This window comes from Vigna unguiculata, chromosome 3, assembly GCF_037176805.1.
Source record: "Vigna unguiculata cultivar grain cowpea cultivar isolate G323 ecotype 2 chromosome 3, ASM3717680v1, whole genome shotgun sequence".
Classification (NCBI taxonomy): Eukaryota; Viridiplantae; Streptophyta; class Magnoliopsida; order Fabales; family Fabaceae; genus Vigna; species Vigna unguiculata.
The window spans coordinates 62,946,069-62,974,067 of record NC_140794.1 but is presented as its reverse complement, the minus strand read 5'-3'; the positions used below and the strand labels follow the sequence as shown (position 1 = coordinate 62,974,067).

The 27,999-nt window shown below is 31.0% G+C and overlaps 5 protein-coding genes and 1 non-coding gene across 6 annotated transcripts; 4 read left to right on the top strand and 2 right to left on the bottom strand.

Moving 5' to 3' along the window:
- Positions 1-8,242: 8,242 nt before the first annotated feature.
- HHP2 (heptahelical transmembrane protein2) lies at positions 8,243-11,119 on the top strand. The gene is made up of 4 exons (XM_028065377.2): positions 8,243-8,611; positions 8,716-8,790; positions 8,910-8,979; positions 10,181-11,119. Exons 1-4 carry the CDS (start codon positions 8,397-8,399, stop codon positions 10,856-10,858), a joined length of 1,038 nt encoding a protein of 345 aa, XP_027921178.1. The 5' UTR covers positions 8,243-8,396; the 3' UTR covers positions 10,859-11,119.
- Positions 11,120-13,020: 1,901 nt separating this feature from the next.
- On the bottom strand, positions 13,021-13,726 carry LOC114179217 (DNA-directed RNA polymerase subunit beta). The gene is made up of 2 exons (XM_028065477.2): positions 13,480-13,726; positions 13,021-13,394 (listed from the first exon to the last, which is right to left on the bottom strand). Exons 1-2 carry the CDS (start codon positions 13,695-13,697, stop codon positions 13,262-13,264), a joined length of 351 nt encoding a protein of 116 aa, XP_027921278.1. The 5' UTR covers positions 13,698-13,726; the 3' UTR covers positions 13,021-13,261.
- Positions 13,727-16,675: 2,949 nt separating this feature from the next.
- On the top strand, positions 16,676-19,345 carry LOC114176303 (Transducin/WD40 repeat-like superfamily protein). Its single transcript, XM_028061289.2, has 5 exons — positions 16,676-17,369; positions 17,520-17,589; positions 18,101-18,338; positions 18,658-18,731; positions 19,036-19,345. Exons 1-5 carry the CDS (start codon positions 16,759-16,761, stop codon positions 19,087-19,089), a joined length of 1,047 nt encoding a protein of 348 aa, XP_027917090.1. The 5' UTR covers positions 16,676-16,758; the 3' UTR covers positions 19,090-19,345.
- A 966-nt stretch (positions 19,346-20,311) lies between these two features.
- On the top strand, positions 20,312-22,118 carry LOC114179117 (ribonuclease H2 subunit C-like protein). Its single transcript, XM_028065338.2, has 3 exons — positions 20,312-20,687; positions 20,809-20,975; positions 21,854-22,118. The coding sequence occupies exons 1-3, from the start codon at positions 20,351-20,353 to the stop codon at positions 21,905-21,907; spliced, it is 558 nt and encodes a 185-aa protein (XP_027921139.1). The 5' UTR covers positions 20,312-20,350; the 3' UTR covers positions 21,908-22,118.
- Positions 22,119-23,341: 1,223 nt separating this feature from the next.
- Positions 23,342-23,425, bottom strand: TRNAL-CAA (transfer RNA leucine (anticodon CAA)). Its single transcript has one exon. It is a non-coding gene; the product is annotated as a tRNA-Leu (tRNA).
- Positions 23,426-23,524: 99 nt separating this feature from the next.
- PRPL35 (Ribosomal protein L35) lies at positions 23,525-26,807 on the top strand. Its single transcript, XM_028061105.2, has 3 exons — positions 23,525-23,890; positions 23,979-24,095; positions 26,327-26,807. Exons 1-3 carry the CDS (start codon positions 23,648-23,650, stop codon positions 26,402-26,404), a joined length of 438 nt encoding a protein of 145 aa, XP_027916906.1. The 5' UTR covers positions 23,525-23,647; the 3' UTR covers positions 26,405-26,807.
- The last annotated feature ends 1,192 nt before the right edge of the window (positions 26,808-27,999 follow it).

Here is a 27,999-nt window from a genome sequence, read left to right as displayed (position 1 = left end):
GAGGTTCTTCGAGGATATTCTATTATATCCTATTATTATATTTCTATTAGTTATTCATCAATATTTAATGCTATATCGATAATGTTGTTGGAAAAAAAAAATGAAAGAATACTAATGAAAAGGTTGGGGGAAATAATCAAATTCCTTATTGATAATTGATTGTCAGAAATTTCCAATTAATTGAATACTATCCTTCTATATTACATGATACACCTTACAAAAACTATCACGTGCTTATTTTATTATTTTTACATTAAAAACTAAAATAATTAAGTACATTAATTAAAATAATATAAATACACATAAAAACTTTTATAAAGACAAAATTGTCCTTCATATTTTTTAAATACAAAATAAATAATTTAAAATTTTTAAGGTATCTAAGTAATTAATTTTTTTTATATTACTAAATTTATTTATTTATAATTAATAATTTGAGATATTAAAATATTGTTTATTTTTTTAATACAATGATTTGTTGAGTTAACAGAGATGTTGCAAAAGGTTATCAAGTTAGAGTAAAGAGATTTAATGAAATCTCAAATTGATATTTTTTTTTCACTTTAAAATGTTTAACACTATTTTTTGTTGGTTTTTTGTTAATTTAAATTTTTTTATGTTTAATTATATTTTAATTTTTAACAGCATTAAAAAAATATTATTTAATTATTTTTTATTTTTTTAAAATATTAAATGCAGTTATATAACATTTAAGCGTATTTTTATTTTTAAATATAATAAAACTATATTAATGGTTGTTAATGGTTGTTAGGTCAGATTTTATTTATTATAATAATTAATTATGAATTTTTACAAAATTCAAAATGTATATTATACGGGTCAGAAAGACTAATTTGTAATTATAATTTTTTCTCTCGCTCTAACTACTTTACAACTCAGGAAAAGGGAAATTTATATTAGTTTAGGAAGAATTAAGATCACATAATAAATATAGTTATTATGCTAAAATTAAACATATGAATTAGTTAAGTGTATGCTCCTTTGACTTCTTATGGTAAAAGTAGTTGAATTTATTGGACACATTTTTCAACATGACGTGGTGTATTAAATATTTGATATCAAATAAAAATAAGACTCAAAATATTTATATATATATATATATATATATATATATATATATATATATATATATATATATATATATATATATATATATATATATATATATATATATATATAAGTGAATTTTCACTTTTGTGAGATTAAGTATTAAAAACTACTACTATATAAAGATAGAATTCACGTTAGGTAACAAATTAAAACAAAACAAAAATGTCATCTTGATTATTCATTTGTTTTTATTTAAAATTAAACTTTTTTAAGTGAAAATAGTAGAACCAACCAGAGTTCACAATCCAAGAAAAAAAAACCCTCACATCACTGCAATTAGTAAAACCCAAAAGGAAAGCCTGTCAGAGCGTCAAACCCAGTAAGAAAAAGCCCAACACAACATGAGCTATCTCAGTAAAGGTACCTTTCTGTTGTTTGCATTGGGGCTTATTTTTCAATTAAAAATTCATAGCAAAAATTATTAATAAAATAAAATATAGGTTCTGCAAAATTCTGTACAAAAAGTTCATCTGAAATTTGCAGAGGATAGGATTTAACGAGTTTTCCGTTGCACTCGATTTATTTTATTGTATAAATCTCGACTTATTTATGTATTTATTTATTATCAGAGCATAAAGTTCATCCATATGACTAGTAAACTATTCTACCATTTCAAAACTATACAGATTTAATATATTAAAAAAGATAAAATTCAGTTGTTGTTTTCAATTTTCAACGGAATATTAATTCTTTATTATTAGATTAATTGTTTATTTTATCTATATTTAGTCGGAGGTGGTGGCGTTACTTTAGTAAACTTATTAAAAAGAACATATTTATTATCTTTTTTAATTCGTGTAAAAATTTTAAATTACGACCAAATTGGCATAAGCTCAAACATTCCTCGTAATGGTTCAACATAAGTAATTATAGGGTAAAATATGTTTTTTTATTTTATTTTATCTAAAATAAATTAAGTTCTGTTTTAGTACTTTTAAAAAATGTTTTTATTTTGTCTTTAACTTTTACAGTGCACTACTTTTAATCCTGGTTTTGATAACACGATAAAGGGAGAAAAAAAATTTATTTAAGTGGTGCTAAAAGTACATTTTAAAAAAATAAAGGGTTGAAAATAGAAAAAAATATAATCAGGTGGACTAAAATTAAGCCTGGTACATTTGAGAGAAAACAAAAACTTTTTTTATTTTTTAAATATTTAAAACAGATAAACTCATGATGAAAACCAGATGAAAATTATTTGGATGAAATTTAGTTAATGTTTTTTCTTTTGGAAATGATTATTTAAATAATATAGAAAAGAGTGTATATTCTTTAGAATTTCCCACTTTTTTTACGAGAAACACGAAAACATGATTAAAAACATAAAAGGGAAACGTAATCTTGAGACCAACATCTGTATTTAAAAACTAGAGCCATTGATTTTTATCACGACGAAATCGTTTTCGCATTCAAAATATGAAAACAATAGTATTTTTACACCGATTAAGAAAACAGTTTCCAGTTTTTAATTTTAACTAAATTGATATTTTAAATGTTTAAATACTCTTTTTGTCATTTTTTTGTCCGAATTGTTTGATTTGATTCTTCTTTTTTTGCATTCAATTTGGTCAATTGATTTATTAAATTGTGTTTAATTTTATTTTTTCCGTGGACACAATTTAAGTTGATGATGATATAGGCTGACTCAGGTCACATCACATGACACGTCATTGTTTACATTATGATTGATTGTGTTTTGTTTAAATAAATTTCTATTTTAATTAAATTTGTTTAATTTAGTCTTCTCTCCATTTTATGATCCTTCACCACCGCTACTACTGATAGAGACATTATTTTATAAAAGAGATTAGAGTTTTTTTCTTAGCTATAAGAACTTTCCATAATGTAAATTATCATGAAAATATGTGAGAAGACATAAATATAAAGAAATAGATTAGAAAACAGAGATTGGGGAACACATTCTCGGATGATCTCTCACATATCAAGGTTAGTATCTTATTATAATTTATATATGTTAAATTTATAATTTTTTTTAGGATGTTTCTCCCAAATTAAATTTATTCCAAATGAGTATAAACCCTAATTTTGATTTTAGGGATTGTTTTATGAACTTTAATTATAATTTTTTCCAAATTATTATAACCCTTAATTATGAAATTTAGGGATTTTATGTTTTTAGGTGTCTATGGTAAATTTTTTAAAAGTTTTGAATTTTTATAATGTTGCTTATTTAATTAAAGTTGTATGAATTTTGTTATGTTTTGCATTGTGATAATTGTGATTTGTGAATACAAATTTTCTTTTTCTAAATAGGTGAGAGGTGATAAATTTAGATTAGAAAGATTATGATAAAGAGTAAAAGAATTGATTCATTTTTGGAAAGAGGAAGATTTGTGATGAAGTTGAAAAAAAATCATCTACATTAACTAAACTTAAGAAATTTCATGAGAACTAAGAATTCAAGACAATGAAAAACAAATCTCTAAATTTTCTAGGGTTACTATAATGAATTTAAAAATTCATTAGAATACGATCCGGAAAAAAACGTCCTTAAATTTGACAATACTTACAAAAAAAATCAAATTGATGAGGTACAAAGGGCTTATCAAAATGATATTCATAGTTTATATCATGATATAATAGTATGATATAATAACGAATAGGCTTAAATATACATTTGGTCCCTATTTTTGTTGATTTTATTCAATTTGGTCCCTATTTTCGTTTTATGTTCAATTAGGTTCTCATTTTCGTCAAATTGTGGTCAATTTGGTCCTTTTCACTAACGGTGTTTAAATAGTTAACGTTTTTGAACGGTATATGCCACGTGTCAGCTCCTGGTTTTTTTTAATTTTTTAATTTTTTTTAATTTTTTTTAATTTTTTTAATTTCAAAAAAAATGGTCCACGTGTCAAGTCACAATTGTGCCACATGTCAATGCTAGTGCCACGTGTCAGTTTGTGGTAGTATTATTTTTTTGTTCAATTTAGTCCCTATATTCGTTATTTTTGTTCAATTTAGTCCCAATTTTTATTAAAATAAATCAATTTTGTCCTTTTCAAATTGACACTAAATTTAATATCTTTTATACAAATTATACTAATTTCTTTTCTAAAATTGACCTTTAAATTTATTATTTTTTAAATTCAATTATAAATTATTAAATTTAATTATAAATTGAATAAATTCTTATATTTAATTTCTAAATAGAATATAATTATTTTAAATATTATAAGAATATAATTATTAATTTTTTTTCTCATATTTATGTGGAGACCCAAAAACTTTAGCCATTAATCTCTATTCTCTCTCTGCCACCCACACCACTGAACTTCAATTACACAACATTACACCTCTTTTCCCTCTTCTTTTCCTCTGCCTTCTCTCTACCAAAAGAGAATTCTGAATCACTCTCCTCTGATTTGCAGAAATCCAGACCTGAGGCCAATTCAGGACTCCTCCTCTCTGCTACGATCCCTTTTCCTCCATGTAAGTTACTCCTAACCTCTACCTTCCTCTCAAATTCGAAATCTGTAGAACCCATTTCTGCTGAGCCATTCTGAAAACCCTTCTTATACTTGGAATTTGCAATTTTAGCTCACTAAGTGGTACAACTGAAGTGCTCTTGGGTGGGAGGACCCTAGCTAGTTAGGATTATATATAGAGGTAAGGGAAGCTAACTCCTCTTCTCAAATTTGAATAGAAAATGCAGGAATGAACTTGAATTATGTCCTGGAGTAATGAATTTGTGTTTGTATTGCGTGAATTGGTGAAAAATTAATTGGTGATTGTTAGAAACTGGTCTGATGCATGTGAGAATAGGCTTGTGACCTGGTATTTTCGCCTAGGCAAGCTGGAGTCGCCTAAGCGAGATGCGATCTCGTCTAGGCGAACCAGTCTAGCCTGAGCGAGAGTTCACCCAGATTTTCTCTTTTGCCACTATTAGTGTCTCGCCTAGGCGAGACTGACTCGCCTGAGCGAGATAACCTCTCGCCTAGGCTAGACTTTTTAGCCTGAGTGAAAGGTACTGCAGTGGTAGTGTTTCAAATCTTTTTTCTTTGGTAAAAATATATGTTTTAATGCATCTTTGTGCAATTTAGACTCTGTATGATTGGAATGATACCATTAATGTATTGAATGATTTAATTGGATGAATAAGTTATGAGAAGATGAAGTTTAAATGGAATTTCAAGGGAAATCCAAGTGGGAATTGTAGTGTGTGTAAGGATGTAAGGAATCTAAAATGGTTGGTATCCTGGAACTCCAATAATCATTCAAGCTCAGATAGAGTAGAATGGATTATGTCGTGAGGAGTAGCAGGAGGTCCTCGTCATCGGACTCGATCAAGTCTTAGACGTGGAGGGGACTTACCCTGGGAATGGTCAGGTGAATACTCCATGTGTCGAAACTCTGCAGAGTCTGGAAACCGTTACAGGTGCAAGCCACCAAGAGCTCCAACGTCACTTACACAATCTGGATATTGAGTCTATAAATTTTTTATTGAATTATATGCTATAAATGACATCTCTAATTGTGAAGTGTATTGATGTTGTTTCTTTCAGTTAGCTTACCCTTCTTGCTTGTATTGTATGCTTTTGCATATTATCCCTTTGCAATGATCACCTATGTTTGGTGGGAGCAGAGCCGAAACCAGATGGAGATGCCCCCTCTTGAGTAGGAGTTGGAGCCTGGCAAGGAGTGCCCACTATAGTTTAGACTTTTACTGTATATTTTGAGGGTTTGGGTGTAGTTTAGCATCCTTTCTACCTACTTTTACCTGGTGTAAACGAGTTCATAGATGTAGCAGTGTGGAGGACTGTACTAGATGTATTTATATTATGTGTGTATGTTTGCCACTCCTACTATCTGTTATGTTTGATCATGATATAATGTTTTGTTTGATAGTATGAAAAACTATTAAATGAGATGTTACAATTTATATTCTAAAATATTTTTAAAATTGATATATAAAAATATTTTAAATATTCAAAATATTTTAGAAAAATAAACTAATATTTGTAAAATTAACATTTACATATAAAATATTTTATATTTTAATATCTAAAATGCAATAAAAATATTAAATATTTTAAATTTAAATGTAAATTTTACAAATGTTGATATATATTTTTAAAATTTTAATAATATTTAAATAATTATATTCTATTTAATAATTGAATCTAAAAATTATATTCAATTAATAATTATATATTATAATTTATAATTAAATTTAAAAAATAAGTAATAATAATGTCAATTTTAAAAATTAAATGGTTTTATTTTAACAAAATTTGGGACTAAATTAAACAAAAATAACGAATATAGGGACTGAATTGAACAAAAATAACGAATATAGGGATTAAATTGAATAAAAATAATAATAAATTAAAAAAAAATTAAAAAAATTAAAAAAACCAGGAGCTGACACGTGGCATGTACTGTTCAAAAACATTAACTATTTAAACACCGTTAGTGAAAATGACCAAATTAACCATAATTTGACGAAAAAAGGACGAACATAAAACAAAAATAGGGACTAAATTGAATAAAATTAACAAAAATATGAACCAAATGTATATTTAAGCCTAACGAATAATAGTCATATTTTTTTGAATTTTACCATTATGTGTGCTTGTTTTAAGCCGAAGAAATAAAGAGAAAAAATAAAAAAAAATCTAACTAAAAAATTATATGTAACATTTAATTTAATGTCCCTAAATTTTTTGTCTAAATTTCTTCACTAATAATAAGACTAAATTAAACAAGACTAAATTAAATAAATTTAACTAATGAAAATATATATAAATAAAATAGAAGTAATCATAATAAACAATGTAAGGATGAACTGTCTACGTTCTGTCGTTATTAATTTAAACAAGTCATCGGAAAAAGATAAAACTGAATATAATTTACCAAACAAAAAATCAAATTAAACGAAAAAGAAAACTAAATTAAATAAATCGGAAAAAAGAATAAAATAATATTTAAACTTATTTTTTTAGAAAAATTATGAATTTGATACCATACTAAAAGTCGTATCATATTTTTCTTACAGAGATTCGTGTATTAGTTAATTCACAAGTACCAATATGATATGACATGACAAGAGAAGAAAATGGTAAAATAATGTCAAGTTTTCGATATCCATATCAGTTGCCAACTTTTTTAACACCTTGATAGGGTGCATGTGGTTGAGATTAAAAAAAAAGAAAAGAATAAATGAAAAGTAATAAGGTAGATGTAAATAGACCACAAGTAAAATAAAAATCAGCTATTTAAATTACACAATTAAAAATAAAAAAGGTTTAGAATTGTTTTCTCTTTTGTTTCAGTAATTTCGTACGGATTTGAGTAGAACTATCCACACATTTTGAAGAGATGTGCGAAAAATATTGCTCATTATCTTATTTAATTGATTATGTCATCAAGTTTTTTACTACTTTTAGTTGTAATAATTACATTCTTTCAATTGAATATCAAAATAAAGAGTGTTTTTTTTTTAACTATTGAATGTTGAAGATTTTGAAAATTTTAAATTAAAATGACATTAACTATGGGATTTTAAAGGATTAGGATTGGCAAGAGTAACATCAACTATAGAAAGAAATTCACAATATGATATTTAATCACTGTAATCTAAATATTTAACATTTATTTTTTTACCAAATATATATATATATATATATATATATATATATATATTATTACACCTATTATGTTTTTTATTTTAAAATTATTCATTACTATTTATTTTCAATTAATTTCATTTAATTAAATATTTATTTTATATCCCTTTTAATAATAAGGTAATTTTGCAATGTTTAATATTTATCTTTAATTTTATTTATTTATCATATTTATTAAATTATTTATCAATTCTTACAAATTTTACTTTAAATTTATTACTCGCTTTCGCCTTTAAATCAAATCGCCTAAAATAAACAAGAAAAATTTTACATTCAAAATTCATCCATTCATTTTCTACATCTATCTTTGGAGGTAAACAGACAATAGAAAATCTAGCTGAACTAAGTTTATTATATTTTATTTTCATACAAATTCTTTTCCTGAGACATTATAATGCAAATGTGTCTATATAAATTCAAATTAAGTTACAAATAATTCCTATCTAAAGTAAGAAATGAATACAAATACTTTGTTTTAAAGATTGTTTAATACTGTTATAGAAAACGTGAATACCACAGGAATCAAAGATATTGTGGAATGAAGTGCCTCTGAAGGGGCAAAGAGTAAAATAGATCTGTACCAGAGCGAAGAATCGCCGGCGAAGGTGCACGATAAGGATGAAAAGCCTTCGCCGGAGCGGCAACAAGAAACACGGTGGAAACATGCCGGCGAAATCGAAGCGATTCGAACGGCGATTGGTGAAGTTCGAGGAGCTTCCGGAGTACTTAAAGGATAGCGAGTTCATATTGGACTATTACCGCTCCGAATGGCCCGTGAAAGAAGCCTTGTGGAGCATCTTCGCATGGCACAACGAAACCCTAAACATTTGGACGTACGTGACCAATTCAATTCCACCACTATTTCCTTAAACATTTCAATTTTAGCGCGATTGTTCCATTTGCTTGATGCTTAATTTCTCGCGCTTGCTGGCTGCAGGCATGTAGGAGGCTTTCTCATATTTGCTGTGTTGGCGGTTATGAGCACCACCACGGAGCTCTGGATTTGGCTCAGGTATGCTATAAACGCAGGATCGCCGAGTCGTTTTTGATGTTTCTGTATAGTGTTAGTTCGGTAGGAGAGTGAATGAATGAATGAACTGATGTTGTGTGAATGTGAGATGGGACCGCCAGATCCTTCACGGCGCTCGGATCGCCGACGATGGCGACGGAGATTAATAGCTCTGACAGTGACGCATTCTTGGTAATGTTTTTCAAATTTCATCTTAATTTTTTTTTATATAATAATGGTTAATAGTGACAGTGATTGTTAATTTATTATGCATGTATTGCAAAATTAATTGCAGAAAGTTTATTGTTTGATAAAATAATGATATAAATTAAATTAGTTAAAAGAGTCTGCGGTCACCTTTCTGATCAGGAAAGGAAGGTAGACATGGAATATTTTATGCATATAAATTTAAAAACAATGCTAGAAGCACCTATTGTATTTTCTCCGATTCAAAATCTCCAAACAATTTTTTTATTAATCTTCCTATTTAAGGCAGAATGAAGTGTTTTTTTATGTTTAACATTAAATGCATTTGCTTTATCTTTTAAAGAAACTAAGAAGATACGACAAAGATTGTACATTAACATTTAGGACAAATCTTACATATTTATCTCTTTTCAATCAAATTTGAAGTTTCATCCTATTATCAATTATTTAATTCACCGAGAAAAATCAAACTTTGATTAGAAACAAACAACACCATCAATACCTAACCAACTGTATCAGTTTTCTTCTAACATTAATTGTGGCATAATTATCTATGATTGATTTTGGTCCTTTTGTTCTACTCCTCATCTATTAAACGATGATCTTTGTGTAATTCTTTTATCTTTTGCACATGTATACCTTATATTTATTTTTATTTTGGTTCAATTGAATCTTTTAAACCTAAAATATTAATTTAAAATACTACCAGAAAATAATTTAACCCATTAAAATATAGAGTAAAGAAATAAACATGTGCAAAAATTTAGAATTATATCAAAATTGTGAATTTAAAAAAATTCAGGAACTAAAATGGCAGAAAAAATTGGAGAACACTGTAGGAATCAGTAATCAGTAATGAAACAGAGTGCTAAGATTACAATTTAGCTTCACTTATTTGCTAATGAGATTTTCTACATTTTGTATTAAAGTTTAAGCATCACTTCTTGTTTTTAATGGTTCATACCGTCTTCCACTTTTAGATTTTCATCACAATCTATTATATAGCATTATAGAGGATAATGTTATCTTACTCATCCCCTTATAGATTAGTTATAATCATATTTTCTAGATTGTACTTTGCTATAATTATTATGATGGACAATGTGGGCCCCTTAACATAATATAACTAAGAGCTCATTAGCTATTCTATCTATTGTTTGTTTTGTTTTTCTGTTATGTTTTTCAGGATTTGCATTTTAGACAAGTTATGGACCCATCCATCCCTGGTGGGATGAGAGGATTTGGAGTGGAGACAGTTCCTCGATGGCCATGGTTCGTTTTCTTAGCTGGAGGAATGGGCTGCCTAGCTTGCAGTTCTCTTTCCCATCTTCTGGCCTGCCACTCTAAAGACTTTAACCTATTCTTCTGGCGTCTAGATTATGCTGGGATCTCTCTTATGATTGTGTGTTCCTTCTTTGCTCCTATTTACTATGCTTTCTTCTGCAATCCTTACTCAAGGTTATTTTATTTGGCGTCAATATCTCTGCTTGGAGTTCTTGCCATCATTACCCTGCTTGCACCTTCACTTTCTACCCCTCGGTTCCGACCCCTGAGAGCCACCTTATTCCTTTCCATGGGCTTTTCAGGTGTCATTCCGGCAGCTCATGCTGTTTTCCTGTATTGGGGTCAGCCCCATATATTTGTTGCACTTGGATATGAGCTTGCTATGGCCGTTCTATATGCCACTGGAGCAGGATTTTATGTTTCTAGAATACCAGAACGATGGAAGCCTGGTGCGTTTGACATCGCAGGGCAAAGCCATCAAATTTTTCATGTCTTTGTTGTTCTCGGCGCGCTTGCCCATAGTGTTGCCACACTAGTCATATTGGATTTCCGACTGAGATTACCTACTTGTGCGGATTAGCCAATTAATATATACATGTCTTAGAACACTTGAGGGAGATATTATATCAGTTTCCTATTGCATGCATTGTCATATTATTGGAGTGAGAAATGGTTGGGTCATTGAGAGAGACCCTTCAACCTTTTCTTCTCAGCAAAGTAGAGTTATTTGTGTTTTTGCAGTTCTGATTTTTTTGACAACTTTTACTCATTGAAATAGTCATAGAAAATGTATTCACAACAGAAAATAAGGGCATTATGAAGAATGTTGTATTTTCAAGTACTCCATGTTTCAGTGTATCGTCTTGTTAACAATAATACTGCGAAGAAAAATTGTAAAAAATGCATGCAACAAAAAAAAAAATTAATCAGTTAATTCTAATAAAAGATACACCTGTATATTATCGATAGAGAAAAAGACAAATAGAGACAATGCTAAGCTTAAATTCAAACTTCTTGAAAAGATAAAAAGAGCAAAAAAATGTGGTCAAAATGTATGCTATTTTAAATATGATGAGACAGAGATGAAATATAGAATTTTTATTGAATCTCATCTTAAACAATGATGACTATCCCTATGTGTTTAATAATGCAAGAGATACAAAAGTTATTGGACTTCATAAGTATCTTGGGTAATTGCTTTTAAGAAGATTTGGAGATAATTTCTCTTTTACTTATTAGGCTCAACAAAGATCAAATTAATAGGTTTTAACTCATAGTTATCATATTATGTTAAAAAATTAATTTTTAAGTTTAACTCAATCTTACAAAAATGATTTATAAGATAAGATTTGCATTCACTCAGTGATAGATCTACGCGTACACTAGGATGTGTAGGTGCATCCTATGATATTTTTAAAATTATTATTAAGTATCTAAAAAAATAATTATTTTGTTCTCTTTGATCTTATATATTTAAACTTGTTGGTCACTGCTTTATAATAAACTTATGTGTAGTTGAGAGTGTATAAATACACTAATTAACTTATCCCCACTAACTTAAGGTTTTAGATCGTCCAGTGCATTCACTTATATACTATAATTATGAACTTGTCTTATCTCTAATCGACGTGGGATCTTTAACACATAGCTTAATCAGAGTCTCTTAGTCATTTCTGTTTACTTCCATTTTTTGTTGTGAAAATAACCTTTTATCTTATATTTGCTTAGGGTATCAAGATATTGATTTAGATGATTTGCTTACAAAGGAAATATCATATGAGGTCTATTATAAAGTATAAGAGTTTTCCAATAAATTTTATATAAGAAAGAAGGATATGTCAAAAATGTTTTTACTTCCTATACTTTGATTTTAAAATAGAATTCATCTTTGTATTAAACTTTAATACAATTTAGTCTTCAAACTTTAGAAATGAATAGATATAATCACTATAATCTAACTGCTTTAACTTTTTTGTATGTATCAAACCACGATTGACTTTTGAGTTATTTACACAACGACACGTCCAGTTTAAACATCATACTAAAATATAGCACATAAAAAAAATAATAACATTGTTAAATTAAGAAAACTATATTCATTAAATTTTAAAGTTTGAAATAAACAATTTATCAAAATTTAAAATATAAACAAATTTCAATTTTAATTCTAAGCGACTATAAACATATTTAACTAAAAAAAATCTTACCAATTTGCTAATAAGTAGGAGACTTTGGTGTCAACAATAAGGTACATTCACATAAAGTTTCATAAGAAAATCTCTTAATAATTGTTGATTATTATTTACTAAAATTCAATTTAACAAGCAAAATTATTTGTCATATTAGATAGAGTTTAATGTCATAATTAATGATTCTTTTCAAAAACATATATTAAATAGATATTATTTTTATTATAACATGTAAATAACGTGTAAAACAGACAATTCATATAAGCAAATATGAGTCTTAAGAAAAAAAAAAACACTTATTTTATTTTTATTTGATTATATATGGATATTTGAACTAAATTTTAATATAGTATATTTTTTAAACCAACCCTATTTTTTATATTATATCTCACTTATTCCTTGACAACATGTTTTACAAACATGGACATTAACATTTGCTAAGGAGAACATCTACTTAACTAATATTATAGACTATATCTAACTTCAATGACATTTTGAAAATTTTATTTAAATCTAGGAACTGGTATAACAACACCCATCAACTCCCAAATGATTATTCAAAGAGTATTTTTAATTATTTGTAATTGATCATTCAAGTAACATTCTTTCAAACCTTTTAGCATTTCTGGATCTGTCAGTTCACCATCCAACTCAGTTAGCAGAGTTCAAGTGGGAGGATTGAGCTTACTCATATCCTAAGCATGATCTGAGACTTATAAAATTAACAATAGCGCCCATTGATTCCATGTCTAAAAGATTTTCAACCAAATTCACACTTCATTTGGCTGAAAAATTCAAGAATCTGTGTCTGTGGGCAAGAAAAAAACCAGAAAAATACACAAGGGAACAACTAGAAAAGCTGCAACCTTAAGCAATTCCTCACTCTGTGATGTTATTACTCCGATTCTCGACCAATCACCGCTGTACCTGAAACAACATATATTTGTGCATTTCCATGATCAACAGACTCAACCAGAGACAAAAGAAAACATCTTATTCCTGACTAACTAACCCGGCATCAATGAACCCTAATCCAAACACTCCAATGGCAGCGCGAGCGATAATTGACTTCGAAATCTTCAGAGGCGAAAAGGGTCGCTGTTGGATCTTATCATTCTCCTCAAAATCCTTCCTTCTAGCCAGCGTTGTTCCAAACCTTCTTCCAAATTTTCTCACAGGAACACAGTAATTGAGTCCCAAAACTCCACACCTCATTCCAGTGCCTACCATTTCCTCTTATCTACGGCCTTTCACAGTAAGTTATCTGAGTTTAATAAGTCACCTAAACACAAAGGGTAACCTCGTAATTTTCATTTGGGAGAACCAAACTACACCAATCGCATTGAATACAATTTTTGTTTTTTTAGAGGAAGTGATAATTATTTTTAGTTTTTTTCATTTTATTTGATGCAGAAAAAGTTATCCTATTTTTTACTTTTATTTTATAATATTAGTTAATCATGGTTAAATATCTCTTTGATATTCGAGTTTTAGTAAATTTCTTTTTAAACTTTATGCTAATTTAGTCATTTATCTATAGAAATGCAATGCGTGAATTTAGTCATTTTTACCAAAGTTTGTTAAGTTTATTTGACATTTTAAACGCGTTTTATGATAATATTTGAATTGTTTACATTATTTGACACATCTTCGCTTCAATGTTAAATCAAATATTATCATAAAACGCGTTTAAAATGTCAAATAAACTTAACAAAATTTAATTAAAAGAACTAAATTTACGTATTTTTAAAAATGAATGACTAAATTAATCAAAATTTTAAGGATAGACTAATTCCAAATTTTACTGAAACTTAAGTAACAAAAAAAACATAAGTAACCAAAAATATATTTAATCGTTTATTCTATCCTTCACAAATTGCTTAATTGTTTTCTCATCTATTATAATGTAATTATTTTTTGTAAATGTTTCTTTACAGTAGTTTTAAGTTAGGCTTAAATACCTTTTTGGTCCTCATTTTCGTAGTGTTTGTTGCGGATAGTCCTCATTTTGACAGAATGTTTAAAATGGTCCTCATTTTGACAGAATGTTTAAAATGGTCCTCATTTTTACAGAATGTTTAAAATGGTCCTAATTTTCACAATTCATGTTTTATTTGGTTATTTTCTGTAACGCCGTTTAAATCATTAATGGAACATTGTACAGATGGCACGGTTTGTATTAGGGTGTGTTACGTGTACTGTCTTTACATGTGTGGTAATTAGATATTTAGGGATAAATAAGTGAGCTAGGGTTTTGGTAGGGAATGTTTGGGCAGTTGTAGATATTTAGGGATAAATAAGTGAGCTATGATTTTGGTAAGGAATGTTTGGGCAGTTGGTAAGTTTTGACAATCTTGTTCCTCCATTCTCAATTGGCGTTGTTGCAATCTTCTTCTTCCTGCAATCCCATTATATAGATATGTTACGGTCACAATCTTCTTCCTTTACCTCGGGTTGTAATTGTTGAAGGCAACCGTGTTGTATCACTTCGTGCACTGTTGGTGGTTCAACGAGAAATTGATTAACCCTGATTTGTAGTTGCGGAGTGATGACAACTTTGAGGATGGCAAGAATTCCAAAGAATATTGGTAGAAAATTCTGGGTACAATCTGTTTTTTATTTTTGTGTTAATAATAAATTGGTTTTAAGTTTTGGTTTATTGATTTACAGAGTGGTGGTTCCAATAATGTGGACTGCAACTTTTTTAAATGGGGGGTGTTGATGAAAAAGATGTCATCATCATGACACAAATGAGACAGATTAATGATTTGGAGAAGTCACTGAAGGTTGCTGAGAAGAGGTTGCAATTAGTAATAGAGTTCACTTGTGTCGTTATTGTATTATTCGTATTGTTATTGTGTGTAATCTTTTAAAGTCCGAACTGTTTTATACTATTGTTAAATGAAGAAATAAATTAGTTTGATTATGTTGATATTAGTCCCAACATGTTCAAAATAACATCTTAATATGAGCATTAAAGTAAGTGATATTGATCTAAGCTTGAGAAAAATTAAATTGATCTAAGTCTGGAAGAAGTTAAATTCATAACATTAATTCATCCTCATCAAAATGCACTACATGTTTGGCAAAAGTGAAATTGAACGAAGTGTAAGGAAAGTCAAAATGCAATACATTAATAATGAATTTTACATCAGAAATTCCAAAAAATAAGTAAGACGTTTGTAGTTGCTATCATGGCCTCCTTCTAATTTGCAATTTCATCCTAAACTGCTGAGATAGTTCTTCTGGTGTTGGTAGTGGTGCTGCTTGACTCTCCACTTCATTCCTTGGTGGTTGAGTTGTTTGAGTTTCAGCAATTGGTGCATTCTCAACAGTTTCAGCAGTTGGTGCATTCTTAGCCGTTTGGGCATCTGGCGTCGTCTCAGCAGGTGTTGCCTGCTCATCCACAGGCTTATCTGGGCAATTGTTTTTGTTATGTCCAATCTGATGGCATATGCTACATTTTTTTCTATGACCTCCTTTGCTGATTGGTGTGTTATCCTTTCTTAACTCCCACTCTTCCAACTTTTTTTTTTCTTGGATCTTCCTGGTAAGATCCTCTTATATGGTGGATGGACGTCAGGGTAGGGAGTTCTTTCCCATAAGACTTCACCATTGACGGGAAAGATGAAGAAATTTCCCTAATTGCAAATTTCCCCTAAATTGAAAAATTAACATTAATTAGTCATATGTACCGTACACGTAACACATCCTAATACAAACTGTGTCACCTGTACAATGTTGGTAATGATTTAAATGACGTTACAGAAAAGGACCAAATAAAACACAAATTATGAAAATGATGACCATTTTAAACATTCGGTACAAAAATGAGGACCATTTAAAACATTTTGTTAAAATGAGAACCATCCGCAACAAACACTACGAAAATGATGACTAAAATGGTATTTAAGCCTTTGAGTTATGAAACGATGAAAAAGTCAAATTTGTAAAATTCGTTTTCTCATGTTATTTTATTTTAATTGTTATTCTACAAAATAACAAAATATTAAATATTTTTTAGGTCAAGAACCATTTATTAAAAGGAGTAAAATATAAATGAAAGAAATATTTAATATAAAAGCTAAAAATATATAACAAATTACATAGTAGATTTTATAAAAAATATAAAATATCAATCATATTTCTTAATTTTTGTCTAAAACTAAAATATTCATTTCTCATAGAAGAAAACTAAACACCGAAGGATACACAGGTCATAAAACAATTTGTCACCGTTGGGGTTTTGAACCCTGCGTGTAGTTGTTGCAGTTGCAGAGAAACCCTGGCAATGGCAGCTACGGCAATACACAAGTTTCCGCAATACCAATACGTAGACGCAGTTCGTTGGCTTCCTCAATTATCTCCATTAGATCGATTTGCAGTTCTTGCTCTATTTGATTTTGATTCCGATGCTTCATCTATCCAAATCCACTCTCTCGCCTCAAACCCCTTCTCCCTCCAACCCCAATTCTCGTGGTCCTCGCCGTCCCGCATTTCCTCTCTCAAGACCTCGCTCTTCCTCCAGAAGCCCCTCATTGTCGCTTCCACCGCCGCCGGCTCTCTTCACTTCCTCTTCGCGGATTCCTCGGACGCCTCGTTCGACTCCGAGGTATCGCTTCCCGAGGGTACGCTTCATTCAGTCCCCGCTTCTTCCGTCGACTTAATGGATGGTGGCGTCGAGTGCGTCACCGTCGGGGAGGATGGGAAGGTCAACTTGGTTGGTGTTGGGGAGTCGAATTTGAGTTGCCGTAGGTTGTTTGATAGCGGCGGCCTGGTGTCTTACACGGCGGCCAGGTGGGCCTCGTCGGTGGAGTTTGCTACCGGTGGGTACGGCTTCAGCCTTCAGTGGTGGGACCAACGGAAACCGGGAGGACCGGTTTCTAATTTTAAGGGTAACTGGTAAGAGAAAAATGTTACGGCCGTGAAAGCGCATTTATTTCATCAGTGATTTGAAATGGATGCCATGTCTCCCTCCAAATGCTTTACATCTAGAAATTTATGGCTGTGTTAGAAATCTACTTGATGGTTGCCATATAATTATGTTTGCAGGGATAAAAAATTGAGTTCAGGGATTGTGCACTCCATTGACATTCATCCGTCCCGAAAGCACACCTGTCTGGTAAGATGCGTGTATTCCACTTGTTATTTTGTGGATTTGATCATAACATAACAAATACATGCCTCTTTGTGAATGTTCATGCAAAGAGCTGGGAGCGTTGTTTAGGTTTTTAGATTTTATTATTTTCCCATTCGATGGCTGATGCTGTTACTTCTTTATGCTCAGCAGTAGACTACTAGTTGAATGAATAGAAGTATTATTACCCAGCTAAAGTTGAATTATGAATGTTGCATAATGCCGAGAGAACTAAAATGCTCTTCTATGATGTGTTGTTAATGTGCTTTATCTGCGATCTAACAAAATTTAGGGGTGGTTTAATGACATTATGGGAGCTGTTATCTGTCTCACTTCTGCATTAACAACTGCTCTGACATAAATGAATAATAGAATGAATGATAGTTGATTTTTTATCAGATTTTAATAAATCAAACTGGTGGTTTGGAACCATAGAGTTGCTTAATACTTTTTCTTGCATGCTGCTGACATATCTGGGATTATAATATATGCTCAGGCTGGTGGCTCCTTGGGTACTGTTTTTGCCTGGGATCTTAGGTGGCAGCAACAACCAATTATACTTTCTGGTGCAGGGGCTGGAACTGGGGCCGGCAACACTATGGTCCATTCAGTATCTGAAAGTGAGGTTTGGGAGGTTCAGTATGACCGTTGCATAAAATCAAACACTTCATCAACCAGGATCTTACCTTCCATGATCTGCTCCGAGGATGGAATTCTCGCTGTGATTGAGCAAGGTATACATGTTCATTAGATTTGCAATATGTTAACGTGCAATTTACGGTCTGTTTACAAGTCAGTGGAACCAGAAAATTTAGGAACAGTATTTTTTTCTTAATGTTATGTTTTCATTGCTTGTATTTTGTTTTTAATTACCAAAATATTACCGCATTTTCGTTTTGTTTTCTGTTTTCTAATATTGTGCAGGAAATGGTAAAAATGAAGTGGCCTTTTTTTAATTAAAGCTAAGCTAACATTTTTTCAAATCAAACAGCTTTTTAATATACTCAAATGGTGGGATTGATTTGGTGCTTGTGTGATGTCTTTATTGTATAGGTGAGGAACCTGTTGAGCTTCTAGCTGAAGCTTGTGCAATCAACAGCTTTGATATTGATCGACACAATCCATCGGTGAGTGACTGACAGCTAATACTCTTTGCATTACTATTATGAGGGAATTATTTTGTTGTTGCTTTTTAGCTCTTAATTTTTCGTTTCTTAAAAACAGATCAAGTGTGCTTGTTTCTTCGTTGTCACACTTATCCTTGGTTGTTAGGAAAGTGAGCAAATCCTTGGGTTTGCATCCATGGATTTTTTAAATGGAGAAACAAAAGCACTGTAAATGGTTTTTGTTTACATTAACAAAGTAGAAATGGTAGAAAGAGAAAGTGAGAAAAATGAAGAAAGTGGTAACTTACTTTCTGATGTTATGCAGGATGTGATATGTAGTTTAGAATGGGAAGCAGTGGCCATATTGACAAGACAATAACATTCAGAGTTTCTACCATTGGTGGCTTGAATTTCAGAAAGGATGAGTTTGCAACTGATACGAGGAGTGGAGCTTATAAGGGACTATTTATGCTTTTTATGTATTCCGCAATGTTCTATTCCTTTTGTAAAGCCATTTGCACGCAAATGGATTTTGGGATTGTACAATATGTAGCATTCGTAAAAGTGATTCAAAGAGGCACATCCTACCAATTCCTACTACCACCCGAATTACCTAAAATGCATTCCCTTGTTAATGATGGTGGGATCTTTATGCTGAAAGTCACTATAACTGTCAACTATCTTATTCGTGAGCTGTTTTAACCTGATCACATAAAACAAGAGTTGAAACGGCAATTCCGTAGTCAGTGCTGTTTAGAGAATTGCAAAAGCATAAATTATTTCATGCTTTTAACCTTGACATTCATTTATGGACTTACTTTATCAGGTCAATTACCATAAGGTATCCCGGGTTTTGGATTTTTATTTATTTATTTATTTTGTTTGAAATGAATTCCAGGAAATGAGCATGTGAACACGAGGGTTTATTTATTTTTTTAATTTATGTTTAGAAGAAAGAACGAAAACGCAAAGAATGGATGTGAATCCTTCTCTACCAAGGATTTGAAATTGATGTGAAGCCCATCCCCTGCAGCACCATCTCTTCCTTTTTACTCCATATATTGGCTGCAACAAACAAACCAATAAATTAAGGAAAATTCGTGATACTTCAATGCCGTGAGTTAATTCGGTTTTCTTTTTTAACTGGAAGCGAGATTTTGATTATATGCAGTATATATTTATTGAATTCTATATGCAATAAGAATACTGATCAATGATCATACAATGTTAGTCTTGTTTTCTTATTTTTATCTATGAATTATGGTTTTTAGTTTAATATTTTGTACTGTATTTTTTAGATTTTTCAAATTCTAAGAATATAGTGAAGTTTTAACCAGTCACTCCAATTACGCAACCACTACTAATTCAACCGTTCGATTGATTCAATTTCAATCACTTAGCAAGATATAACAAACTCAACTCATTCAAACTTTGTATCACTATAGTAAAACCAGTTGTGTTTTAATTTAAAATTTATTTTTAGTTTCAGACTTCACTACAATTTGTTAACTTCTTTAAAATTGTTTACTCGCCTATTTTTATTTTCTTAAAGTAAGGTTTCTTTAATTAATTTTGTTTGAGTCCTGTTTGGTTTGGGAGGAAATAAAAGCATAAAAGGGAAAAGCAGAGGGAAGGAAAGAATGTTAATTAAGAATTGGGGTTTGATTTTAGCGGCAAAACCAAAATACGCGCCTCCAGTGTCGTACCTCTCTCGACGGAACCCAACGGTGTGGATTGGAAGAACAAAGGGCGAAATGGAAAACGCCACCGTAAATCTTAAGCCACATGGAGAAGATCTGAGCGGCCGCGTTCATCAACTCCCCTGCTGCGTCAAGCACGACGGTCCCGCCTCCGTTTCCCACTACTTCAAACCCAAACCCAACGGCGTCTCGGACGAAGGTTTGCCGTTACAGGAAGCGCATTTCAGAGGAAGGCTACTCCAGGGAACCACTCTCCAACTTCCTCACGGTTACACTGGTATATCATTATCTCTGTCTCCATCTCTCATATTTATATGTTAAATTTAACTGTTCTTTGTTGTTGACAACAATTGATGCAAATGGATGAATGTTTTCTGTTCCTGTTTGTGGCTCGGTAGGTTTTGTTTTGGCTAAGAAAACATCGCCTCCGTCGTCTAAACAAAACTCGAATTCTTGGGTCACCAAAGCAACGTTTCAGGATATAACCTATTGGAACCATGACTACGTTCCTTCCCATAACGATGAATTGCTCCGAGCTTTTCATTGGCTTACTGTTGCAAAAGCTGTAAGTCGTTTCTGATTCACTCACTTTGGGAGTGCGGTAGTTTGATTTAGTTATTGGACATTTTGGTTAGATTAAAACTCAGTATTTACTGTTTGTACAATGATGAATTTTTCAGTGTTGTTTTTCTTCATTATGCATTAGGAAATCCAGGGTGTGTGTATTTGATTGCCATATATTTGGGAAATTGCTTCTTGATTATATGTTATGAGGTCTGCTGTAAAAGGTGTAGTTATCATGCAAAATTTTCTCTCCAATCACACAATGTTAACCTAAAAATTAATTTTTAGATTTAGCCTAAAGCTTGTTGAGTTGTGACTTGTGACTAGCGTAGACGTTAAGGGGATTTTGCTTCTACAATGTCGTTTGTGGAGGCTAGGCTGGTAGCTTGGACTTGGAATGTCTCCACTTGATTATCTCAAGGCAGTGTTCAGACTTACATTGTTTAGAACTTTGTTCTCTCTGTTTAGAAACTTAAATTGTTTGCATGCTAGGACTTAGGAGGCAGAGAACAAGGTAGCCCATGTATTACCGGCTTCGTCTCTTAGGTATTGAAAAGTTCTTGTTGGGTATAGGATGCACTACCAGAAGCAAAAGTTCTGGCCCTTCTTCACGCACTGCCTTTGAATTTCACCAAATTCATTCAAAATTTAAAGTAAATAAAATGCTGATGGGGAACGAAGAAACTTGTATTTAAATGATTCTGATTTGTTGTTTGTCAATTATTGTGTCTATCTCCCATTCATAGCATCTAAAAGTAGCATGTGACAAACAAATTCATTTAATTGATTCAAAAGATATTAGAAAGAGACAAATTAATGTTAACTGCCACGGTGTTTTAAGTTTACCTTATCCTTACTATATTTTGCTTGTGAGTGCAGCTGCACGATCCTGTGACACCTGAGGAATTAGCTTCGTCGTCTTTATCACTCTAGTGATGGTCTGCACTGCTTATGAAATTCTGTATCTGTCAAATTTACTCTTAATTTAGAGCTGTAATATTTATGTTTTAGTTGCACATTTTCGTTGTCTCCAACAATCCCAATCTATTGTATTACTTGCCCTTGGACTGAAAACTATCCATTTTTCTCCATGTTAATACAATTTGTCTTTTACGATAGCATGCTGTCTGCATGCAAATGCCCATCATGTCTAGTTTCTCTCCAGAAGGAGAAAATCTGCAGAATCCACATCCATTAGAATTAGATATTTAGAGGCAGAAAAACGAATGTGAGTTTAAAGATCTCAGTTGATATAGCTTGTGAATGATTCTATGAAAAGTATCGTGTCTCAGGATTATTATGGATTCGAATTAACTCCATTTTTTTACTAGGACAACAATATGTTAACTATGTCATACCACCTTATTTGTTTGTGCTGGGGACGGAGGGAAAAGGTTCTGACTGCAGGCGAAAAGGCTGGAACTTCAAATTTTCAAAATTATAATGTTTACAATTCTTTAGATTTTAGAGAACTTTTCTCTTTGCCGGGACTGATGCCTGTAAAGATGACACAATGGAGCTGGTTGGGAGGAGTTTCTCTCGGGAAAAAGGGATCCTAATAATGATATTTGTCCAGTATAATTAATCATGTTTTCATGCTCTGTCCCATTGTAGAGCAACGTTATAATACCGTGCCTTTGCAGCCTAAACCAGTAACCTGATATTCTAGGTCATTAGAAGCCACTGCCCTAGAAGATTGACAACTATATATTAAGGAAAGATGTATTAATTTTTTAGTTAAAAAGTTAAGAGGGAATTCCAATTTTAAAGGTAATTTTTAAAAATTATATTAATATACTATTACTTAAAAGACAAAATTTAAATGTGATTTCTTAAATAATTGTTGCAATTTTTTTTTCCATCAAAACTGGATGTGGAGTTTTATACCATATAACAAATTTTGCAGAACATTTATGTAGGTTTTTAAAATAAATTTTTTTCGTTCAAATTATTAAAGTGAAATTTCAATTTCAATTGAAAAAAATATTTAAAACATCAAATTACGTGTGATAGGAGGTTTTAGTATACAATTCTCGTCATTGTTTTCATGTATGTACTATAAAAAAAATCTTTCTTTTTATGTAAACCAAGTATAACACTTATGAAATATTTAAATTTTTTTAATAATATTAAATCATTATTTTTAACTGACAAACTAATCATAATTTTTGACATGATTAATCTGGTATTGAGAGGAATCATAAACAAATAAGGAAAAATATCAGAAGTGGTATTTTTTTCACACAGGAATCTGGTATTGAGAGGAATCATAAACAAATAAGGAAAAATATCAGAAGTGGTATTTTTTTCACACAGGAGAAAGACAAATCATAAATAAATAAGGAAAAATCAACTAAATGAAAAAAATGTCAGAAGTGGGATTTGAACCCACGCCCTCTTTCGAAGACCAGAACTTGAGTCTGGCGCCTTAGACCACTCGGCCATCCTGACACTTGTGATTTGTAGCGTAAGGTTAAAGATATAATACTTAATATTAACTATTACAAGCAAAGTTGCTAAACATAAAAAATGAAAAGAAATTGTGATGAGGTGAATGTGAGGGAGAAAAATTAGAGGACAAGAGGTAGCTCTCTGGCTGCATAGGCAGTTAGCACCTCAGCTTTATCCATAAACCAGAACTTTGGCTCCAACGAACCTCACCTCACACTGAAAATGGCTACCGTCTCCTTGGCCTTGGGACTTTTACCTTGCTCTTCTTCTTCCACTCGTCTCTCTTACACTTCACTTCGATTCCCTGCATCAAACAGCGCCAACTCACTCCACCTTAGTTCTTCAGCTTCCATCTCCGCTCCACTTCTTCGTCAAAAGCTGTGCACAGCTCCTTCTCCTCTCCCTCCAACCCTTCGCCCTCTCACCATTGTATCCGCTAAGGGCTACAAAATGAAAACCCACAAGGTCTCTTTCTATCTCTCTCTCTCTTTCTCTATTTTTCCGACTTCATTCCGGGTTTTTGGAAATTGAATTTGGTTAATGGATGATAAAGGCATCGGCAAAGCGGTTTAGGGTGACGGGGCGAGGCAAAATTGTGCGTAGGAGAGCTGGTAAGCAGCATTTGCTTGTCAAGAAGAACACCAAGCGCAAATTACGACTCTCCAAAATGGTTAGATTATGTTAATCCTATTATTATTCTCTCTATTTTCTCCTTGCTTAACCTAATCAAGTTAATGTTCCCACTGCACTTTTTGTTACCCGTGTTTGGTGAATTGTCTGGGCGTTTAGATATTGGATGGATTTTGTGATGGCCAATGACTGCTTTTATTGTTTTACTAGTTGTCTTTGGGGCTTGGTTGTGCATTGTGTTAGTTTTCCTTGTTTAGACTGCATTTCATTAGAACTTTACAACCTTAGTGTGTTTGCTAGCTTCTTTGCTTTGGTTTTAATTATGAGATTAGAAGAATAGCGTTGCCTTTGGAGGGTCAATTCTGTCTTCTAATCTGCTCTCCCATTTGACCAGAACATTAGCTTAAGCTTAGATATATATTTGGATACTGTTTCCCATCAATACCTATAGAAGAAATAAATAAATTAAATGAAAAAAAACCTTCTTCATAAACTAAAGTTGGCTTAGATACATATAAATTAAAAATCATCTTTTGGAAAAGTTAATATGAGAATTAGAGAAGTCTGTTTGTTTTCTTTCTTATTTTCTTCTGTTATAAGTGCTTAGAGAGAAATTTATTCAAACAAACTTTAAACATCTGCCCTTATGAGCAAATCTGCAATGCATAAGTAATGTTCAATTAAGGTTGTAGTTGAACGGAAGTTTGTCACTTTCCAATTCACAAATTAATACAACCACGCTTTCAGTGACTCATGTAGTTAAGACTGTTCAAAAACAATTTGAATTGAACTAAATTGATATTCAAGTGAATTTCATAAAATCCTGAATTGTACTTTTAGATTATTTTAAAAACTGAATTGTTCTTAAATAGAATTACCTTAACTAAACTGAACTACATCTTATAAGATTGAAAAATATGTTTTAAAATAAGATATACATTGGTAATAATTCAAATAGTTCGAACAATTCCAAATAGTTTAGTTTGGCTCAGTTCAGTCAAATTATATTGCCCAGTTTATTTCATCTGAACAACTATACAGTTTAATCTAGTTTTTTTAAACCACTTTTAGAGTTCAGTTCAGTCCACGCATTTTGTTTATCCTTATTTAATGCATGCCATATGATAGTTTGTTGCATTCAATGTCTGTATGTTGATACTTGAAAGCATTTTTTCTCTTATGCATAATTTTTATGGAAGAAAGAGCTTGCAACAAATAATAAGTCAGAAAATATTCAATTCAGCCTTACCCCTCCCTTTCCTATGAAATGTTAATCTATTTTTATCTTAATGATTTCTAGTTTTCTGCAATCGAACATTTACCAAATACCAAATTCAAGTTTAGAATTCTTATTTCTTGTCTCCTACATGTGGACTTTGTCTGTAATGGGTTTCTTCTTTCAGATAATTATTGTAGAGTCCTACTAATGAGTGCTTTAAGGGGATTGATTAAGGAATAATAAAAAGAAAGTTCTATAAGAAATCATGATGGGGGAGAGGTTTGTTTCCTAACACTTCTCCGTCAAAGCTTTCCATATTTAATTCTTTAATCAATGTCACTCAGCTGTTATCATTTTCATCATTGTTTATATGGTGTCATTCTATTCAGATGTAGCTATTTGATTTCGAGTGATCTGTGTAGTGTATAATTGAAATTTGGAGATTATGACAGTTTTGAACTTGATATGTATGATGAACAAGCCTTTTGGAGCATCTGATATTCAAAACATGACATTGATTCTTTTTTTAGCCAAAGTCTCAGTCATATGTCATTGAACTGCCTTGAGCAGTTTATTCCAAGTTGCATATGTTCTGTGCTCATTTCAAAATCCTAATTTAACAAAGCATCCACGATTTTCTTGTCCAATATCAACAAACTACTTCAATTTTATGTGATAACTTAATGTGAATACAGCTATCTATAACTTGCATCCTTGAAAGTGAAGTAGTATGCAACTCTATAAGCTGATTGAAATATTATCAATTGAACTAATATTACCTTTGCTTTTTTTAATTGAAAACTTTACAAGAGATAAAATGATATCACCCCTCATGAGAGAAATCCGGGTATTGAGCTTCTTCTCATCTTGAACTAGTGACTTCTGCCTAATCCATATCCATCTCAACAGTAGTTGAATTTCTAGAATGACACGGCTGGATTAAGCTGTTATTCTTGTTGACCTTGAGTTATTTTTTGGCTAGGATTTGGACTATTTTATTAAATTATGGGTTTGGTTTTCTCGTGTCTTAATTTTTTTATCGTCTTTTACAGCATCCGGTCAGCAGGAGCGACTATGACAACGTAATTGGAGCCTTGCCATATCTGAAAGTAAACAGAAATGCTAAATAGATGTCGTGTTTGCAAAACTGAGTCAAAAGCCTAGCTGTGTTTTGTCGTGAATTGTGACGCCTCCAATCTGCTTTCAAATGAATACAGTTTGTTTTGGCTAATTGAGACATCGATATCTTTAGAATGTGGTTCACCTTTCTGTGTCATGTAACAATGGCTATTTATTGACATCCCAGTATTGCTATTTGTTTCCCATCTTCCTGTTTATCTCTGCATTTTTATGGTAAGCTATGATAAATCATGTGAGCATCATAATCTATTTGGTGAGTTATGTAGAATGAGGAATATTAACAAAATACTCTACAATACTTTCTTCTCAGATTACTATTTACTGTTACGTGATATACTTATGTGGAATCTATCATGAATTCTATCTAATAATGAAGAGTAGTTAAAGTGTGTAGCTGGCATATGTTTTACTTTACAGATTTGATAAGTTGAAACACGGTGTTCCGGGTTTTTACACTAATATGACAAGTGAATTTGCTCAGGATGTGCAACTTTCATACTTTTTTTATGGATGAAGTTCGAATTCAGGTTATTGCTAAAGAAAAATTAAGTTTGTTTCTTGCGTATATCTTGATTTTTTTTTTTTTTTACGTTGTAATGAAGGATATTTCAAAAAAACTGAAGAGGGATATTAGTGAAATTGTTTATAAATTATTCTTTCAAAAATACTATTTACTGTTAGATGGAATTTGCGAATGATTTCTATCTAATAATGATGAAAAATATGCTGAATAGTGTGTAGCTAACGTCTTGTTAGGTAAAATTTAAGGGATACACAGTTGATCATTGTTTTTCGAGGAACATGAGTAGATAACTTGAAACTGGGTTTTTGCGTTCATCCTTTCCTGTGAAGATCAAATTATATTTTTTATCGGTTGAAATTCGTTCGAAGTTATAAAATTTAGTATAATGATTTTTTCTTGATTTTAAAGTTTTTAATAAATTTAATTAATAAAAAATTATGTTTGTAGCACTCTTCTTAAAAGTTATTTTAAATGTTAATTGATTCGAGTGAAATATGTGTGTTTGCATAAGGTTATACATTTATCCTTATAGACAAAATTCGATCTGAAGAGTTTCTTGTTGCCAATAACTTTAATTTTCATATCATTTAATCATCTCAAGTGGTCGGATGCTCTGAAGAGTAAAAATGCATTGCTAATAATCATTGATAAAAATTAATAATCATTAATAAAGATTCAAAAAAAACATTAATAAAAATTCCAAAAAATCATTAATAAAAGATAGTAAAAAGTCGGAACCACTTTTTTGAAAATAAGAAAAATAATATTCTATTTCCTTCACATATTTTCTCTTTATCTTAAAAACAATTCTTAAAATTTTTATACAGAAAAAAGGTATTTAAAATTCTAAGTATTGTTTATTTCACAGGGATTACTATCGTATTTAATTTTTATTTTAATAATAAATTTCACTAGTAAATTTTTATTGGTTTAAAAAAATTATCAATTTAAACTTTAGAGTAAGAATATATATAAAAAAATTCTAAGGATTTTGAGTGTTCTTCTTAAAAAAAAAACCCACCTTTTATAGCATGAAATTTTAATATAACTTTTGATAAAGAT